The sequence below is a fragment of the Phoenix dactylifera genome, unplaced genomic scaffold (assembly GCF_009389715.1).
Source record: "Phoenix dactylifera cultivar Barhee BC4 unplaced genomic scaffold, palm_55x_up_171113_PBpolish2nd_filt_p 000276F, whole genome shotgun sequence".
Classification (NCBI taxonomy): domain Eukaryota; kingdom Viridiplantae; phylum Streptophyta; class Magnoliopsida; order Arecales; family Arecaceae; genus Phoenix; species Phoenix dactylifera.
Genome location: NW_024067761.1, coordinates 415,696 through 437,494, shown reverse-complemented (window position 1 = coordinate 437,494; position 21,799 = coordinate 415,696). Strand labels below are relative to the sequence as shown.

General features: G+C 40.1%; 1 protein-coding gene across 6 annotated transcripts; it reads right to left on the bottom strand.

The window, feature by feature from the left end:
* Positions 1-11,906: 11,906 nt before the first annotated feature.
* On the bottom strand, positions 11,907-18,955 carry LOC103697887. Of its 6 annotated transcripts, none has more exons than XM_026801413.2 (5): positions 16,009-18,952; positions 15,628-15,762; positions 13,805-13,932; positions 12,735-12,766; positions 11,907-12,643 (listed from the first exon to the last, which is right to left on the bottom strand). In XM_026801413.2, the coding sequence occupies exon 1, from the start codon at positions 18,845-18,847 to the stop codon at positions 16,130-16,132; it is 2,718 nt and encodes a 905-aa protein (XP_026657214.2). In that variant the 5' UTR covers positions 18,848-18,952; the 3' UTR covers positions 11,907-12,643; positions 12,735-12,766; positions 13,805-13,932; positions 15,628-15,762; positions 16,009-16,129. The 6 variants fall into 6 exon arrangements, with proteins under 6 accessions (XP_026657214.2, XP_038973746.1, XP_038973745.1 ...); XM_039117818.1 differs by lacking the exon at positions 13,805-13,932 and adding an exon at positions 13,207-13,310; XM_039117817.1 differs by lacking the exon at positions 13,805-13,932 and having other exon boundaries at positions 12,735-13,310.
* Positions 18,956-21,799: the final 2,844 nt, after the last annotated feature.

The window sequence follows — 21,799 nt, the reverse complement described above, 5'->3', positions numbered from 1 at the left end:
ATAAAATATTATAATTATTATTATAAATTAATTTTCCATAATATAACATAATATTAAATTATTTAAAATAACATATTAATATATTATAATATAATATAATATAATATAATATAATATTTATAGTATAATACAATAATAAAGGTATAAAATATTATAATTATTAGTATAAATTAATTTTTCATAATATAACATAATATTAAATTATTTAACATAACATATTAATGTATTATGATATAATATAATATGATATTATATTTATAGTATAATACAAAAATAAAGGTATAAAATATTATAATTATTAGTATAAATTAATTTTTCATAATATAACATAATATTAAATTATTTAACATAACATATTAATGTATTATGATATAATATAATATGATATTATATTTATAGTATAATACAAAAAAAGGTATAAAATATTATAATTATTAGTATAAAATAATTTTTCATAATATAACATAATATTAAATTATTTAACATAACATATTAATGTATTATGATATAATATAATATGATATTATATTTATAGTATAATACAAAAATAAAGGTATAACATATTATAATTATTAGTATAAAATAATTTTCTATAATAATTTTTCATAATTTTTATAAAATAATTTTTCGCTGTCCAGAGGCTCTTCTTCGTGGTCCATGCTCGAGGAGGACCTCAGCGTGGGCTGCGAGGTTGATAATAAAAAAAACAATAGATTGATTTTGGAAGGTATGGAAAAGGATTAAAAAATTTTTCTTCTAAAATGTGGTTCAAGAGATGCATACAAAAATTGAAAAGAAAAATACCTTTTTCTTACGGAAGGGAGTCTGACTCCAGCAAATTTTTAGGTTTATAAAGGGACAAACTATGTAATTATGTTATTTTAATATGGGCATTTTTGTCAAAAATACAGCTTTCCGAAAAAGCTGAAACAGCTTCCTTTCAAAAGCTCCAAATTGGAGCTTCCTCCCAAAAGCTGTTTTCAGCTTCCCGCAAAAGCTAAAACAGCTTTTTGAAAAATTTACCAAACACAGTTTTTCATCTAAAAGTACTTTTGGAGGGCCAGAAAGTGCTTTCTGGCCCTCCAAAAGCTCCCCCAAACAGGGCCTAAATAACGACTCCACCAGACAAACCAGGCGGGAGGCATCCGGTCCCCGCATTTAATCGAAGCTTGTACGTTTTGAACCTACGCTACTCCGGTGGAATCAAAGCTGGCCTCATTCGTACTGTGCTACTACCTCGGTGGTCTTAAACCCCTTCAATCATCCGCACAGTTTATAATCACATACTGCTACGCCTTGAAATTATCTAAATATACGAAGCTCAGGTTTTTGTTATTTTGGAGGCTAAATTAACAGTTATTACATAAGTTTGTGTTCTCATTTACGTTTAGCACACGCTGCTTCAGGTCTCAAGACTCATGGTTAATTAATTTTACAGCGGATGCCGATGATACAGATCATTATATCATTCTCTTAGCTCTGTACGTTCGATCTGACCCATTTTGAGTGATCAGAACAACTTATTGTTTATATCTGACTTGGCAGTACTGCAGGCTGCATGCATTTGATTCAGTAAGAGAGGTATGTGATGAGAAGGGCCATGATCATTAGGACGTAAGCAATGCCTTGATCAATTGTCTTGGCTGCATGCAGTAAGAGAGAAGAGATGGACAGAAAGAACAATAATTAATCATGCCACTTCGACTACTTAGACGAAGAAGTACAAGTGGATGCATCAGGACATTCAGCCCAAGAAAAACTGTTGCACCACAACAGTAATGCCGCTGGAACCATGTTCCTCATCTCGTTTGTTTTTTTTTTTTTTTTTGCTTAAGCGGGTTATTCATACCTCACGGGTACGAATACACCCTAAAGAGTCAGAATACAAAATGTCCCGAAGAGCTCCGGGCATCTCTCTCTCCCCAGCCCATAGGATGCCTCCAGAGTGGCTCGCAACAAACGCGGCCACCCAATCGGCCGCCCCATTGGCCTCACGATATACATGCATAGCCTGTAGCGTAACACCCTCCCTCACCATCATCCATATGTCACGAAGCAGAGGATGAGCATCTCCGTGACCGACCGGGCCCCTACGAATCCAGCTGATCACCGTAGCCGAGTCGCCCTCCAGAAGGACCGAACTCGTCCGAAGTACTCGCCGCACATAGGACAAGCCCAACCAGGCCGCTCGCAACTCTGCCCCTGGGACAGAGATATCAAAAATCTGACGGCCTCCTGCTGCCACCACATCCGACCTCGGGCCCCTAACAACAAAACCGGCCCCTCCCCTCCTACCACCGTCCAAGACTGAACAATCAAAATTGACCTTGAGGAAACTCGGGGGTGGGGGCTCCCAGGTAAAGAATACCCTGTGTGGAGCTGCCGAAGCACTATGGGATCCCCAGATGTCCCCAGCTATCAAAGGTCTATGAGCTGGCTCTGCCTGGATAATCTCTGTCGCCTGAGCACAGGCCCGCTCCATCACAAACCGTAGGGACAGCCGACGCTGACAAAACACCCGGGCGTTCCTGGCCAGCCATATCTGGTACGCTGTGCAGGACGCCCTAATAGCCAATCCCCGCATCTGAGTAGAACCCGCCCAAAGCCGAACCTCCTCCAAGTAAAACTCCCTACTCCTCCAGGTATCCTCCGGTATCCCAGTCAGCCTCCAAACACCTCTCGCCCATGCACAGTGGAATAGAACATGATCCACCGACTCGTCCATCCCACAGTCCGGGCATAAGGGTGAAAGGCCCATACCGCGTCTACACAGCTCTGAGCATGTCGGCAATCGCGCCCAGGCCACCTTCCAGAGGAAAAGAGCAACCCTCTGGTGTAGCCCAAACCTCCACACCCAACCACAATCTAGCCCCGACTGTGAACCTGGCTAACTAGATCATCATACTTTGTGATGATCTTATTCTCACCAGCCAATACAAAGTATTGGTGTTAGGAGATGCTAGATGCGGCCAATAGTTACACGTAAATTGCAACTCTATATTTCATGTCGAAATACCAAGCCATACCACAATATTTTTTATCTAAATAACAATATTTTACAATAAAATAACCCTAACATTCCGATATTTGCAAATAAAGGCTTATCATTGTTTTCTCTCCTCTTTTGTATTGACAAAGTCCTTAAAAGTAAATAACGACTGCATACATTTTCTATAATTCAAAGCATATATATGATGATGATAAGTTTGAACAAACCTTCTTCTTCTTCTTCTTTTGCTATTTAGAGTTTCCCTCAACATAATTGGGCCCATGCATGGGATATACATATGGATTAAAGTTTATGTATAGATTTAAGCACTTGATAACTAGGTGTATTATATCAATTTTGGCATTTCTGCAAAATGCTAGTAGTCCACAAAATCTCAGGTAATTATCATCATTACTATTATCAATGTGATGACCAGTCCTATTTTATAGTTATACATATATACATACATACATACATATATAATTGGGAAAGTGGTGCAAAAAGATATATATATCAACTAAAAATCAGATGCACAACGTAACCAAGTATCATACCATCGCTTGTTAGGCCCGGAAGCATCATGAGTTGATCTTGGACTTGGCCCTTGTCCAGAACCATGCAGAGGAAGACTTCGACCGCTAGAAGAACATTGAGCAAAGCTGGATTCATTTTTCCAGTCCAAAAGAGCAGCAGTAGTCAGGCGAAACAAAGAAAAAAGAACAGGTCACTCAAGGAACAGATAAAGAAGATGGAGATGGTGGCAACAAGAACATACGTTGCAATGAAAAGAAGGTTGCATTTGAAGTACGACCCACTGCATGTAGCTAACGGTTTCTGACACAGGAGGTCGCACGAGGGACGACCAACGAAGCGAGTATGAGCTGCTTGGAAGCTAATTAGATTTGTGTCACTGTCCATAAGAGAGAGATTCTAGACTGGGAGATTTGTCTTGTTTGGGACCGTTTGGAATACTGAGGTTGTTGCGAGGACCGGATACAACTGGGAAAGCTGAATTAATTGGTTCATGTTTGACCTCGCCTAGTATCAGCTCAGTCCCAGTCATGGTGCGTTGGGGACTGCTTAATGAGTTGGGAGTCGTGTGGAGCTATGTATATATGTACATATCCACGAGACAAATAATTCCACTGGATACGCGACAAATATGTGAAAAGGGGAAGAAAACATATATAGGTCTCATCACACAAATGTAAAATTCCAATGCGTGACTCTTAGGATGAAGCATATATAGGTCTCCATTTTTTGTCATGAAAAAAGACAGAAAAAAATTCACGTCATTCCCCTAGCTACCGATGATTTCTCTCTTCCCCATTCAATGCCTCCAATCAATTCACTGATCTAAGCGTACTAATTTAAAATTTTAAAGTGCCACTACTGTTTTAACATTTTTGAATTTCAAAACTCAAAACGAATTCCCCACCATCTCTCCTCCCCCTCGGTCATATATACTTCTGTCAACCAGTCCTGAATTTTCCTTATAATTATGCAGAAGGAATGAAAGAATTTTCAGTCTTCTTAAATCCCAAAAATGGATAAAATATTTTGGTCTGCCATAGGTCTAGCGAAGATAGCACGCAGCAAACTGATCAACTTAGGTCAAATTTCCTGCAGCCTTTTTTTATTATTATTATTTTTCAAACCTATGGTTCAAAATTCCATGTACTTAGAGTTGGTGATTTTTATTTTTATTTTTATTTTTGACACAATATAGAATCAGTAAGGTTCATGTCCATTTTGGTGGCTATATTTTTGGTCAACGATAACGATAATACGTGGTTGAATTCATCATTGGTCCAATTAGGACGATAAAATGTAGCAATCAGCGCACAACTAATTCTTTTTTAGCTCACAAAAGTTGGAGTCTTAATAAACCGTAGACTTATCGTTAATTTTGACTTGACTGTGATTCATCAATGTAACAAAAGTCAACCCCATTTTTGGTGCGAACGGATACTGCATTGGCTAGCGGTGACAACATCAAATCTAAGCTGAGTCCAAAATGATCCAGGTGACAAAACGTGGTAGATGATCCAAAATGCTCAGAAATTAGTCTCTCTAGGAGAAAGCAAGTCCAATTAGGGGTCTCAATGAGAACACTATCTGGAACTCGAGGATGTAGATGGTAAAATTTTGATTGCGGGCTTCTAGCCATTCAATCGGGTGACAAACAGCGGCGCCAAATCTGACCTTTTCCACATGAGCTGCATGCATGTTTGAATTCAGGACTTATGTGACATGATCGAAAGAGTCATAGCCTAGAAAAATGTCAAAGTTTGACCTGGTTTGCTCACACAATGGTTGGTTGTATTCTATTGGAAGCCACCAAGTTTTCATCAGATGGCTTACATACTTATAGTATAGGGTTGGTTGTTGGTGTGGGCCTCCTTGTAAGTGTGTTATCCGAGTCTTTGTTAAATGATGAACGTGGAAACACGTAGTATGAGATAGAGTCCTCAAATGCCGTTAAGAAGAAGGCTAATTGGAGACACAAGGGCCACATGACATTGATGAATACCAAATTGCCTTTTTTTTAATTTCTCAGCGACGTCTTATGAATAGAATTATATATTATCCATTGCACATTATTGATGATTCTTCATGCAATATCTAATCTGCAACCAAAAAGTCATGTTGTCTCTTTGACATCAATGTGCTTCTGTTTTCTTATATTTGTCAAATTAATCAGGCCATAAACATGGCTCATGACAATCTTTGTAAAGGAACAAAAGGAAGGAAGGAAGAGCGGCATGGCATGTATGATGATAAGCCCAAAGTTGTCACTAAGCCAACATTGTGCCTGGGCCGGCCGGTAAATCCACAATCAGCTGTAATAGTTGAATGGACCGTCCAAGCGCAGGCTCGCATCCATGCATGTGCATGCATGAGGTGCGTGAGAGAGACGGAGAGTATGTGTGTGAATGCTTAGTAAACTTCATTTCAATTCTCAAAATTATACAACTTTATTTTCTCAAAATGTAAGTTGAAGCATCATTTTTGAGGCAATCCCGTCCAAAGCATCACTGCAATATAGCATACATAGTCTCAATCATACTATTTTCTCCGGGTTATTTTCAAGATCCAAGCCCAATATCAGTGGATGAGATATGTAGCAATGAGGGCGAGGAGCATAAGCACATAAGCAACCCCTTGATCCACCACCTTAGCTGCATCAAAGAAGTACTATCGATCACATGAGAACCTAAACATACTTTTTTTTTTTTTTGCTCAGAAAAAGGATAACATATAGCAAGCATAATTACCATCAATCTTCGGAGCGTTCAGGGTTGCCATCCCATCATGGCAAAGGCATGGGTGCAAGAGTGTTGACATGAAAAAATAGGCAAGAAGAGGAACTGACACTTCCATGGAACTCATCTTTCAGTCTCCCAACGGAGAAGATGACTAAAAGATAGAGTGAATAGGATCAACAGCGCTTTAGGGAACTATAGAGCGGCGCTAGAAGAAAGAGATGAGGCTGAGTACTTCAGTCCTCCCATACATATATATACACGTATACGCTTGAGATGTGTTCCGCTGACTCCCGGCTGCTCATGAGCTTAAACTGCTCCGCTGGCTCCACTAGATGCAATTGGAAGGTCTGCCGGAGCATCATAACGACGAGCTCTCCGCGAGTAACTTGTAAGGGGAAGCGAGGGAGGCGGTATGTACCAACCGCTACAGCCGTTGACTTGACGATGGATCATTGTCAGCCAATGGGGAAGCGACGCATGGCATTCAGATGAAGCGCGGTACAGCATCGATCTGGAGGCAAACGCTGGCCGTAGAAAAGCAGGGTCGGGCGCTGACGTGGACGTCTAACGGCATACATTGATGGGTGCGAGGTGGCACTGGCGGGCCGTCATACATTGACGGTCGCAGGAGCGGCGGTTGACTGTCGCATGCTGGACCTACGAATGCATTTCTTTTGATTTGTCAACTTGTTTTTATTATTAGGACGATTTTAGAAGGCATGATTTGCGGTGAAATGAAGCTATATGTGCTTCAAGGCAGACTTTAGAATTCATGTTTCCAATCTCAAAGGCCACGGTGGAGTTTCACTTCATCTGCACTTGTTATTTCATGCTTTACTCTTGTAAATTCAAAATAAGGAGATTAGATAATAATAACAAAAGATAAACAATGTTTAATTGAAGGGGATCCTTCTTAGTTTTCTAAAGATAAAAAAAATATGTCCTAGCCATTTAGCTATTAAATTGATATATACTTTATAGCAATCATCCTTATTTCCTTATTAACCAATTGTACGCAAAAACATGGTAGGGACACATCATCAAAATTCGAATCTCAGACCTCCATCAAAAGAGTAAGGCTGCTAACCAACAAAGTTAGAAAAAGGCAGGCGTTCACCTTTTATTTTTTGCTTCCAATAAACTTTCAATCTAAAACTTTGGATATTCATTTTATTTTTCAAGTTCAACCTAAATTTATAACAATATCGACCATAACAAATAGGCTAGTGCCATTGTTGATGGGAGTTCCTAAGTTTAAATAAAATGAAATGCACTCAATTGCTTCTTCTTTTTTTTTTTCTATGTGAACTCCCTCAGTGTTTCATATTATTGTTCTTTTTTTCTTTCTAGGAAGGGTGGATCATACATGACAAGTACGGATACATCCAAAAAAGTCAAAAAATAGGATACCTCGAAGTGCTAAGGCACCTCTCCATCTCCAGTCCACAGGGTGCCTCCAGAGTGACAAGCTACATACACAGCCACCTAATTCGCAGCACTATTGGCTTCACGGTAAATTTGCTTGGCCTGAAAGGCCCCTCCAACCCTTACCATAGCCTAAATGTCTCGGAGCAATGGATGGTCACAACCGTTACCCCTTGGAACCCCCCCGGATTCAACTGATAACGGTGGCTGAATCACCTTTCAGGATGATGGACCTGGCCTGTAACACGCACCGGGCATGGCGAAGGCCCGCCCAAGCAGCTCTCAGCCCCACATTCGAAACCGAAGTGTCAAATAACTGACTACCCCCCAGCAACCACAACCCTGGTAGACAGGTTCCGAATAACAAAACCCGCACCTCCCCTTGTAGCACCGTCCAGGACTGATCCATCAAAGTTGACCTTGAGAAAACTCGAGGGTGGGGGCTCCCAGGTGAAAAACACCGTACGGGATACTGCCGAAGCAGAGTGGGATCCCCAGATATCTCGAGCTATCAAGGTCCCTCCAACGAGGATGGTGTGACACAGCTCTGCCGCCTAAATGCAGGCATTTTCCACCACAAGTCTCGGCGACATACGTCGTTCGCCGAATGTACGAGCATTCTTGGCCAACCAGATCTGGTAGGCAATACAACTCGCTCGAACTGTCTTCTGACGAAGCACCGGAGATTCCAAGCCCTGATGCATGGCCTATAAGAACTGGTCCGTATGGCTCCACACCATCTGCGGGACCCCTGCCAGACGCCAAGTAACCTTAGCCCATGTGCACTGAAACAAGGCATGGTCCACCATCTCGTCCACACTGCAAACCCCACACTCCAATGGGATCCTCAATCCTCGTCCTCCAAGTACAACTCTCGTGGGAAGACGGTCCCAGACCACTTTCCAGAGGAACAACGCGACCCTCGGGTGGAGTCCTAATCGCCAGATCCAGGCACAGTCTGGCCCAGGCTCATACTCCCGCCTAAGAATGCGGGAAAAATTGCCCACCCTAACCCTAGTTCTGGTAGAGGAACTCTACACCCGCACATCTGGTCCACTACTCCCTGGTAAAGGGAGGGATCGGACCCGCTCCGCCAGATGCTCCCCAAAAAACTGGGCCAATCGAATCTCATCCCAACCGCCCCCCCGGGGGTCATAAGATCATAGACATGTAGGCCCTCTCCAGCCTTGACACTAACCATAGTTGGCCAAAGATGCAGAGGAAGGGCATCGACCCATGGGTCCCCGACCACATCGATGCTACGCCCGTCGCCTATCAGCTATCGGGTGTGACCCGACACCGTAGGCAAGTACCTTGCTATCTCACGCCACAGAAAGGAACATCTCCGCCGTCCTCGAGCCCAGCCCTCCGAGTCTCCCCCCCCATAACGAGTAGTCATGATCCGGCTCCAAAACCCCTATGGCTCCAGGATGAAGCAGGTAGCATGCCGGGCGAGGAGCAGCTCCCGTCTCTCCAGGAGAGACAACACCCCTAAACCGCCCTCCCTGAGAGGGAGGCAGATACTCTCCCATGCCCCTGGTGCACCCCTCGCCCCCCTTCATTTTCTTTTAGTTTACATTTTTTAGTGCCTTACAATATCACAATTTACTCATAGGATCCTGTCATCTTCAAATTTGTTAAGAGCTGCAATACATGTGCAAGCAAATCACAACGTGAATAATTACACATCCAATATAAAACTTCCACTAGTTTCATTCTACTTGCAATATCCCTAGTATTTTCGTTTTTAAAAAAGAAGGAAATGATCCTGAATAGTACTCTTTCTTTCATCTTGCACTATGCTATTGTGATTGAAAACTTCATCCAGTTGCTTAGAATCATACCAAAAGTATATATTACAAAATGAATTAACCATGGAATATGAATACAAACACTATCCTGATTATTCTATAATTAACATTAACATCAAGAACAAACAATATTGATTAGAGAATAAAAGTACAATATTCCTCAAATAACAATTTTTTGTTATCTAAATTTTTCTATCTCCAATACAATATGCCCAAACTTGATATCTTTATTCAATAAGATCTATTGCTATATTATTGAAAAATAAGCTCTTCCTTTTTATAAGGTAAAGCACTGCAATGCCCTAATCTCTAAAGCCCATCTTTATCCGCGTCTTAAAGTAGGATGCAAGTGGTACATGTTACAAGGGGCTAATGAGTACAAATCTTATGTACCGCATCAATTGCCATCAAGATGGATTGATTAATTTGAGCAGGGAGATCAAGTGGTGCTGAAAAGTAGCACCCACAAGGGTGAAAGAGAGTTAGGCAGCTGTCCCCCTTGGTCCCCAAAGGAATCGGGTTGTATCTTCGCACCAAAGAAGGATTCTCCTTCATATGAAAACCACCGTTGGATCACCCATCGCATAGATCTATAAGCGATGCACTCAAAGCGAGCCTCTGATGATCCAAAAGTGGATTCGCCCAGAGGCGGAAGGAGAATCCTTCTTTCGCACGACCTCCCGTCATGAAATGCATGGTCTAGTAAAGTGGCTTCCGGGTCACTCATGTCTACCGGAAGGCAAATAGTGCTGCTAACTAAGCTACCTTCTATTTGACTCATCACTCTAAAGATTTTTTTTTGAGAGAACCATGTGCCTACTTCTCTTTTTTACCAATTTATGTTTTTTGGTTTTGTTGACTTTACCTACATTCGTCGTATGTGAGGCACCGTTGTACTTTAAAAAAAAAAAAAATCTTATTACACTTAATCTAATTAACAAAACCAAAGAATTGCTATTATTGGTTAAACTTTTTCTTACTTTAATTTTGCAAGAATTTCTCCTCTATATGTCAATAATTCAAAATACTCCTTCTCCATCTAATTTTCTTTGTTTATATTTTAACATTTAATTTTTTTATCTCATTTTGTGCTGTGGGGTTATTTTGCTTATTAATATAAAAATAATTCTTTTTGTTTAGGAATTCTAGCTAATGGAGGCTCATCTTCTAGGTCTCCATTGACTTCACCATACGGCCAATGTTTGTCATGAAAGTAGCTATCTTTGTTAAAAAATACCATTTATATCAACCATCAGGGATCAAAGCTAATGATCTTACCTAATAGTAAGGAACCTCTCAAAAATTGCAGCTACCTCTTCATTAAGTATCATTTCTAATTTAGTGTTTAATTGCTAAAGTATAATAAACCAGGTGCTTATTAACATTATTGATCTGTAACCAAATTTTTTGTCAAATGCCTTCAACATTGACGGTAATGGTTAGTGTTTGCCCCCTCACCATTTTCCTTTACATCTTGATTCTTCTCCACCTAGGCACATGATCTTGCTTCTTCTCCACCTAGGCACATGATCTTGCTTCATTCCTTAGAACTGAAAGGGAATCTATAGTGTAATTACCCAAGAAAAGACATATATAGTGCACCATTTTTTTCTAAAGATTTTTAAGAATCATAGGAAGAGCGAAACTAGAACTTCCAAGATCAAAAGATTGATACAAATAGATAACAAATTCTTAGCAGTAAGCTATGTATTCCAGGAACAAAAGTGAAGACTAAAAATTATGTAAAACTATTGATACAGCTGAAAAAAAATAAAAGTATCAGCTAGCTCCTTAGATTAGTAATTAATATCAAAAGTGGGATCTGGACCAAAGTCCTTTATCGAAGACCAGAACTTGAGACAGGCTACTTGCCTTATTAGAGCACTCAGCATGGAAGCAATTAGTGTCAGAAGTGATGTGTAAACCCACGCCTTCTTTCGAAGGCCACAAGGCGCGTTAGACCAATGTGCATGAGTAAATGAAGGTACGTCCATGAGATCAGAGAAATGGCAGTGCTCCAGCAAAGAACGAATTCCCAAGTTTGGAAGCATTTGATCTTTAGATTGGAAACTGCTTCAGAACGTTGGAACCTTCAGCAACCTAGCTAGGTCAGGCACTTGTCTGCAATGATCTCATGCACATGTTTTGGAATTCCCACTCTTATAATCGGAGTATGTGCATAAATGATCTGATCTAAGAGTTCACTCTTTGGTCTCAGGTCGTTTAGGCATATATACTGGGGAAGAGTATCTAAACATCAGAAATCATTGTCGAACTTTAACCTACTGCCACTCTCTCAGTTTACCAACCAAACATAAATCATAAAATGCAGTTTCAATGGATTCATGATTTAAAGACAATCAAGGGCAATTTTTTTTAATGAATTTACATCTCTGGAGTGGACTGAATATATATCTAAGGGAATTTCAGGTAATGAAGAAACATTGAATAAATTGTTGACTACACATGATGATGCATCATTTCCTCAACCAACAAAGCAAAATCTAATGGTTAAGTTGAATTATTCAAAAAGAAAAGACAACAAACTCCCACTAAGCAGAGGCATATGGCTGGAAAGGGTTCATAAATTTGAACCCTGGAATATACTGCACATAAATTGACTTACATATGAATCTCATAACCAAATGCAGTGCACAACACCTGAACCAACAAAGCTGCACGAGGTACCATGCAGAGTGCTTTTTGCAATCAGTCTTCATCTCCTAATTATCAGCAGATGCTATGGCGAAAGATTGCATGCCACTTTATGATAACCATCCTTCATTGAGCGGAGAACAAGATCTGAACATATCATGCAAATAGTATAAATATATTGACCCTAAGTTGTGGAGTGTTTCTTTAGATAGCAGCCTCAGTGTCTCTCATATCTGAGCTCACAACCCTCAGGTGTGCCAGATTCCTCTCTCCTGGACGATGGCAATTGAGATGTCATTCATGAATAGGTCATGGAGGACAAAAGCATGAATGATGGTGGAGACGAGCAATACTGTTGATATTGAGGTAGAGATTCCAGAGGAGTCCAACAGAAATGTCTGGGTTAACACATTAGTTACTTCCACCAAGTAATCAATGATTACAACGGAAGCACCAGTCACTGGGAGAGTATATGCCCATTATGCTCGTGATACCTGTTGAAATAATTAAAAGTAAGAAGCCATAAACAACATAAAAGAGATAAAAGCAAACAAGAAAATCATAGAGAAGGAAAGATATGTAAACCTGAAGCCTTGGAAAAAAATAATCCACACAGCCTGCAAATACACAGGACAATGAATGACAGAGTGAGATGACCTGCTTGAAGAAATGAAAATCCCTCCTGATAATTTGAACAAATGAAACTGCAATTTCCATGCAACCTCCAAAAAAACCATTTGTGACTTGAAAACAAATGGACCAAGGTAAAATAACAATGTCTGCCAAAAAATTACCAAACTTTTGCTCTCAAATAAATAAATAAATAAAAGCCATTCCTCGGATAAGGGTTTAAAACTCTGAAAATTTGATTTAAATATTCAGATGATCATAATTGATTCACGTATAACAATGATATCGATCAGTCAGGATAATCTGATGATCAATTTCCTATTTAGTGTAACCATGGAGCTTTAAATAATGAACAAGCCAGAGTGAAAAGTTTATCATAATGTGCCAACTTGCATTAGTCACTGGGATGAGGAAAAGAGAGACTTACAAGAGGGACACAGAGGAACAGAGCATTATAGTAAGCCCTCCTTGACCCGTTATAAAGTCCCCAACAAATCCTTGGCCATGCCATGCAAGAAACACTGGGTGCTCCTACGAATAAGAACAATACTGGATGAAGATCCCTATGAAGAGTTTCATTCGTAGGAAGTCTTTAGTCAGGTTACAAACAGTACGATAGCCTAACAGCAAAGAAGACAATAGGCCCCTCTTTAAGTCCCATTGATGCGTTGAGCAATGCATCCGCAAAGTTGCCCATGATGAACAATGGTTTGAAGGATTTGCTACCTTTGAAAACCTTCTTTGGCCCCCAGACAACCATCGGCCATAAATTTTGAGCTCAAGGCAAAAAATTGGAGAATAAGGTCATACCAAAGCGCAGCATCAAGGTCTACTGCAACTAATGGTGGCACACCATTTGCTAAGAAAAGGTATGCCATCCAAGGAGCAAACAAGAAGTTGACACGGATTAGCTGGTAGTACTCTCATTGAACTCTTCTAAGTAAAAGATGATTTTTAGAAAGCAAATGAGGGACACAATGCCCAAGCGAGATACACCAAAGAATGAGACTGACAGTCAAACTCACATGAAGAAAGCTCATGGATGGAGATGTAGCAAAGGTCTCCTAGAGGATAACTTGGCTGCTAATACCAAGACACATAGCGAAGGCAAATATTGGGAAGCGAACAAGAAAAGGCTGCCTCTCATTTTGACCTGTAGGGAATGGCACAAGTTAAGTAATGCTGAAGTCGATAAAAGATGAATCTTAGACAAAAATATGATCATGTTGTATATAAGGTATAATGCAACCAAATCACGATGTGTGCTATCATCTCTCCATAACCACTAGGATCGGAGAAAATTGAAGGAAAAATCCTTAGTTGTGGACTGGAACTTTGGGTGGTTTAAAACTTGGAATTTAGAAGGGAACTGCATGACCACCACCAAAAATAACATTGACCAACTTTTTGACGTCGTGATGCAAGCCTTGCTGATGGATGAGTTGGCGAAGAAGATCCCCTAACAAGATCCAACTAAGAGAAAAAAGAGGATGATAAAGATATAGCATAATACAAAGTTGAAAAACCTATAAGGAACCATCCATCTCCATCTTGCATGATTTTTGATGCAGGAGGGCCAACCATACTCATTTGAGGTGTTTACAAGGAACAAGAAACAAATGGAGGCTGGTCGGAGTGGAGATGAAGCATTCCAAATCCTAACACTGGCTAATAAAATGGTTTACATTAACTGCAGGTTGTTAATCTCTTAACTAAAGATTAAAAAAGAATTATGATCATCATGGGATCGGTACTACTTTTTCGAAGGAAAACGAGTTCATCACTCCTCAAATCTTTGAAAATGTATTCTCAAAGGTCAGAAACTTAGAGGAAAATGGGGAACCAAGCACTTCTTGATTCTGAGTTTTCTCACTACTCTCAAGGACCCACAACAGTTGGTTTCGAAGAGAGAGATCTAGGGGCACAGGGACACGCACAATAAAGCATGAGTCCATATCCTCTATTGTGCAGAATTTGCACAGCAAAGGCATGTACAATAATAGATGCTTGCCACATCACATTATTTAGATCAGACAACTCTGAAAATAAACCTGTTTGAGATGTGCTAGGAAAACTAAATGGCGAGCTGTTTACGTTGGTCATCTCTTTCATTTGACTCACCCTCACCCCCTCCTCGCATTTGCATGCACTCTCTCTCCTCACATCTTGGCTCCCAAAACCCTAAACAGTGAGAAGGGGAGAATCCGGAGCCATCTTCTCCAATCAATCGATCAAAACCAGCATTTGTTGCAGGCATATCTATAGTCATGAAAACTATAGAGAAGACCAATACCATAACATGTACATTTGAAGCACATAAAATATCTATTTGTAAACAAAGGTGATGAAAATCTGTTTTTCAATCATCAAAACAAACCACCTTCTAATCTATAGCTTCCTCTATATAGCTCCTCTTTAAACCATGCTCCTGTAGTTGATTTGTCCCATGATATGATCCACACGAGCTCCTTACAATATCTGATGTCCAGCTAATTACGGTTACGCAATTTGATGCACAAAGTAGAACAACATCCTTCAACCTTTGGTGACAAGCCTGCTCCACCAAGATGCCTTTGAAGTATGTGATGCTTATATGGTTAGTTATTGCAACCATAACCTTATCTAAATCACTATTAAGTAATCTACTTGCACATTTTTATTCTTGTCCTTACAGAAAACCATAATACAATTCTAGTTGAAGTTTTGAGCCTCATCCCTCCAAGTGCAAAATATAAGGTTATATCAACTTGTCATTCCTACGTGTTTTTAAAAGTTATACTATCTAAAAGGATGCAACTATGTATTGTTTAAGCTTCAGGATAGTAAATGTAGTATAAAAACATAATACCTTTATCAAAAAATTGATGGAATACTTGGCGAATGAGGATCTATAAAGTCAATCCCAAATAGTTGGAAAAGGTTGGAGGTTATGGTTATGGTAAATAATTGGTGCAATTCATCAACTCCTGCCAAAGATCCATATCTGCAACACATGAAGGCCATTTTGAAAAAAAAAAAAATGATTTTCCTATCAGAATAAAAGAGAAATGCTGAAACATTAGAATGGCACAAAAGAAAAGGAAAAAAGTTGTAAGGTTTCAAATTTACATATACAATATTTACAATGATAACTTCTATAACTACCAGACACTCTGAAAACTATAAGGGGGTCAAATAATTCTCTTAAATACCAAAAACATTAATGATAGATATACGTAATCTTTAATACCTGGTGACTGAAGGACTCTCCTTTTTGGCATTCCTTCTGAGGAGAAACTTGTAATGTAAGCAACAACACATTGTCATGTGTCATCCCAACTAAGTTTGCAACAAAACAAGAAGTCAAGAGATCACTGAGCTAACTTGGGAATTTTGGAAGAAGAACAGAAATCTTGATATGGTTTGTAATTTTCCTGCCATTTTGAAAACTGTCTCTTTAAGCACTTGTAAATTTTCTGCTCAGCTGACTGAAACACCATGTTGAATGGCTCAAAATCCAACCTTATGGGGCTTAGATCAAGCATTTGAGGCCCAGATGAAACATGTCCAGAATCTGGATTGCACTTTTTTTCTACAATTCCACAAATGAATGTGTCAAATTTTTCAACTTTATAAGGCAGTTTGCAGTTTCGCATCATGTGACCTGTTTGTGCTAGCTCTTCTTTTATGGCATGTGTAGAAATACCACTGGTTCCTCCATTGCAAGTTGATTTATTACCAACTTCTGCAGGTTCATACATGAAAAAAGGCTTCTCACCTTGCTGCTCTTGTGAAGCTCCCCATCCATTGCAATTACCAATATCAACAACGAACATTTCAGGGCAAACATGTTCAAGAATTGATCTGCACTGAAGGGTCAATGGGTCATCATCTTGCTCATCTATTGCATCAGGCGAGTCATTTATCCCCCTGTCAATCTGTTGAAGTGCAAGAAGGACTGAAAGCGGTAGCACCGGGCCAACAAGAACCTCCCAAGGTGATGCTTTGCTTGACCACTTCTCACTTCTTATTGAAGGTTTCCCCACAAAAAAAGGCAGCAACCTATTGTGAGGCAAACAGCTAGGAACTTCTAAGAATTCAAAGGAGGAATCACGCTGATTTCCAAATAAATCTGAGTATTTTTTAAAGACCAAAGGTAAATGATCAGCCCGAACACATGATAATACTCTTCGAGATGCAATTTCAAATATGCTGGTTGGTATGCTGGCATCACTTACAAAATCAGAAATTGAGACATTAGAGAACTTCAAAATGTTGCTAATAAGTTCCTCTATATCATGACTGAGGGAAACTTTGTTAGTTTCCTTATGATTTGAAAGAGAATTCTGCATAACCAAAGCATTAAAAAGATTGCTCTTTATATAGTCATAAAGATAAAATAACTTAAAGAAATTATATCTTTTAAATACTGTATCATCCTCACTCATCCAAGATACAATTGAATCCTTGAGCTCCAAAGTTTCTGGCTTTTCACCAGATAAGTTCCATGAAGAATCGTATCTTTGAATCTCCAACCTACCGGGCAATGTAAGTCTAATTAAAGAAAAGCCTGCAGACTTTGATTGTCTATTCAAGAGATGACTCGGGACAACACAAAAGCCCACAACCACGTCCTTCCTCTGTCGCCACTCAGAACTTTTGGAAACATTCTCCTTATAAAATATCTCTCTTACAATGCTGTCACCAGAACTAAACGGCCTAGCCGACAAAGAAAGACATGAAGGAAGATCCCAAGCATAAAGCAAAGAATTACTGAGTGTTCCTTTCTCCTTGAGCCCATAGCAAAACAGACTAAACTCATTACTCCATAATGAACCTGCCAAGATGGTATATCCCGAGTCTGAGGCCCACTTATACTCATCCTCAGACGGCCTCAATTCTGACAATTTGAACATTGCAACATAAGAAGGGTGCTCAAGACTGTGATCCCATGTCAAGATGGGAAACAACGGTTGCCGTGCATCAAAAAGAAACAACTGGCGTTCAGTCACTAATGATATGTGGAAATCATTGAATCCAGCCCGGCAAAAAGCAAGAATTCTGTCATTCTTTTCCAATAAAGGTGCAAGAGAGTAGGAACCAAGCATCTCAATTTTAACCAGGATTTTGTGTTCAGTGTCTTTCTTGGACCTCAGATCAACCATAACAACAGCAGTAGAACAAGCAATAATCAAAATCTCAGGCTGCCCACCATACTCGCAGCTCAACCACTTCCCTGGATCAACGCCTAATGTAACCCTAACCATGCGGCCACGCTTAGAATTAAGATTGAAGCAACAAAGATCGCCACTTTCTAACAAAGCGACGCTCTCCTCCGGGATATGAGGGCTCCAGCAAGCATGCACCACCGAACTCTTAAACCCTTGCTTCGCCAGAGGAACCAAGAACGGCCTCTCCCGACCAGAATCCGAAGCCCTAGTTTCAACCCTAAACCAATTCACGGAGTACAAAGTGGTGGCAATCAAGAAACCCTCGGTAAGGGGCTTACCTGCGGATACCAGATCGGCCGCCGGCGACCAGGACGACGATGGCGCCGCCGCCACCGAAATCTTCAAGATCCGATGGCAGGGATGCTTGAACCCTTTCTTCTGCATGAAGACATCCCCATCTCGATCAACCCTTATCTCCGGCGTCAGTCCTTTAAAGGAAAGACCAACGTAACCAATCGAGTCGGCGTTTTTCCCGGTTGGGAAGAAGAGAACCATGGAGGAGCCGTCGCGGCAGTGGAGGGCGTGGAGGTTGTTGGAGGGGATGGGGTGGTCGCCACCGCAGCCGGACGGGTAGGAGAGGAGGTCGGCGACGAGGGAGTCCTGGGCGGCAGAGGGGAGGAAGCCGGCGGTGGCGGTGCGACCGAAGAAGGAGCGGACGCCGTCGACGAGGGCGGAGGGGGGAAGAGGGGGAGGGATTTGGAGGGCGAGGGAGCGGGAGGAGAGAAGGAGGAGAGGGGGAGAAGAGGGAAAGAAGAGGAGGGGACCGAGAGGCTTGGAGAAAGCGCCGGAGAGGAGGTTTGGGGCGGCGAAGACGGTAGCGATGGGCCAGAGGGACCGCCATCCGTCGGAGAAGTCCATGGCCGACCGCCGGTCGTCGGAGAAGTCCACAGCGGAGGGGAGAGTAAAGATCGACGGGAGAAATAAAAAACTAGTCGGCGGTCGGGCTGAGCCGCAAATAGGGTTTTCGTGGGAAAGGGCCGAACGGCCCATATAGATTAGAACTTATGGGCTATCGTTGAACGTAGCCTGAAACTATGTCAAGACTCAATTGTCCATGAGATGGAAATTTGTTCTTTAGAAATGGCTTGGACATGTCCCCTATCCATCAGTCCCCTTTGCCCCCAAACTAAATAATTACAAGTTTTAGTATTGCCTCTGTTGTAATGCAAATTACCAAATATAGAACTCATGCATCTCCAACCATAACTTTTTACCACCATCTTGAACAACCGGTTCTCTTTATTATTAAGTCAGTATGTATCAAATATATTAGAATATATGATGCAATAGGAAAGGGTTTAGCTAACTGTGGAACTTAATTTTGTATTACTTTCACCTAGCTTATTTGGTCAAAATTAATAAAAAATTAAAATATTTTTTCACACTCAGTCTATTAAATTCTAGCGAAGTCTTGGACGAAGCCTGAAGAAGGTTTTTTTCTTGGATAAAAATTTCAACAAGGAAATTATAGGAAAGATGGTGATGGAGGGGGGCATTAAGTGCAATGTTAAGATAAAATGCATTGAAAGTTAGGGCATGTGCTGGTGTCATTTGTTGTTTATCTTCATTTGGAAATAAGATGATAATTTGTTGCAACAATTTTATTAAAGAAAAACCTGAGTAGAGGTGGAATCTAACTGCTAGGAGTTGGAATACCTTTTTAGAAAATAAATCAAAAAGTATATAAAATTTCTGCTATCTTTATAGAGAATTTGAGTAAGGGTATTAAAGTTATATAGTGTGGTTGGGCTTCTACTGCCACTGAAATAATTACTCATAAGTTTGTATGTCATGTATGCCTAATTATCCATTATCGTTATTGACTATAGTTTTTGACCTCATTTTCTCAATGAAATGAGGTGGGGAACCCATTTCCTCTCTCAAAAAATCAAATATCAAAGATATAGCAATTGGTGGTAGTTTAATTAATTGACTGAACTCAAAAATGAATCTATTAGTTTTAAGTTCTGCATGACTGCTAAAGTATATTACATGGAGACCGAAAAAAAGGATGGCATCTCATACTTGGGACACGGTATGTTTTGCCTCAAGAATTGGGATCTCAGCATATAATCATTGCAAACAAGACGACAAACTTTATGTGCAAACTGCAGCTTAGGTGATACTTAATCCAGACTTTTTATGGGCAACATTGGTGAGTGCTAAATATAAATCAATAGGTCTTGGCATTTTGATATTAAGCCAGCTAGTTCTTCTGGTGCATGGAAGAGAAATTGCCTCCATGCATCTAAAATTCAAAATGTTACCAATAAGTTCCATGATGAATGGTATCTTTTTAATCTTCAACCAATCGGACAATGTAGCACTAATTTTTTTAAAAAAAATGCCTACAAGTTTTAGATTTGTCTTTAAGAGATATCTCTTGTAGTTCTCTTGCAGTTCTCTCACCAAAACTCAATAGTCTCGCTGTCACGCCCCGAATCCGGATCATGACATGATCGTGCTATTGCAAACCCTTGCCCGCAATTGCATGCAGCCACATAAAATTTTAAATCCAAATAGACTATATTATTAATGAATGTCATAAAGTGTTTGAACAATAAGGAGTGATACAGAGCTTCTAAAAATTTGTACAATTATATTCAGTGTATCCTAAACCCTGGAGTGAGTCAAGCTCCTTGCTCCTAGAAGTCCTATTTATCTGTAAAGACATAAATAAATTGGTGTGAGCTATAATAGCTTAGTAAGTAACTATGTACAATCTTACCAGATCAAGTATAATATACTTCATGCCAATGCATTAATTTAGAAAATTAACAGTTATAACAAAATAGGCATTTTATATAGCATATATCTAAATCAGTCATAAAGCAATGCATGTCCAATCATGCAAGTTCATAAATATGGATGTGCATCATAAAATATTGCTATTATTATATACTTTGAAAATCATGCTCTCAGATGGTAGTGCAGCTATGGTCACTATTATTACCCGTGATAGGGCCATAAACTTTATCAACTAATATTTCTCGTTAGCAGGGTCTAAACCAAGCTATTATAACATACTCGCGAGGGCCATATGTTGAGCTATTATAACCCGCTGGCGAGGGCTATAATCTTTGCCAACTATTATTTTTGTTGGTAGGGTTTAAACCAAGCTATTTGATGGGGATATCAGTGCCCTTCATTCCGATGATTGTGCCTTCGGAGCCACTCGCTCGCGTTCGCACCAGAGATTGGCATCCTTGTGGCCGGGAGATGCTCTTGAGCCACTGGATTGATTCGGGCCACCGAATTGGGTCCAATCTAGTTTGCGTCATTTTTATTTTCTGCATTTTACTTTTGTTTGATCGAGTCAATTTGGTCATTTGCTTTTATTTAGTCAAGTCAATTTGATCAGTTGTTTGTTATTGAAGTCAATTGGGTTAGCTGTTGAGTCATTGGATCGATTTTGGTATGTAATCATTCGGTTGACTTAGTCAGTTGATTGAGAATCCAAGTTTGGTATGTCGTCAATTGTTGGACCTAATGTAAGGCCTATATAAAGGCCACCTCTATCATGAATTAGGAGAATTGAATTATTGAATAAAAATTCGAGCATCCTTTCTTCTTCTTCTTCTCTTCTTCCTCCTCCTCTTCTCTTCTTCCTGCGTCTATATAACCTTTTCTTCCTGCGTCTCTATAACCTCTTCTTCCTCCTCCTCTTCTTTTTCCTCTTTCTCTCTTCTCCCTGCAGTGGTCCTCTATCACTATTATAACCTGCTGGCGAGGGCCATATGCTGAGCTATTATAACCTGCTGGTGAGGGCCATAATCTATGCTAAGTATTATTTTTTGTTGGCAGGATCTA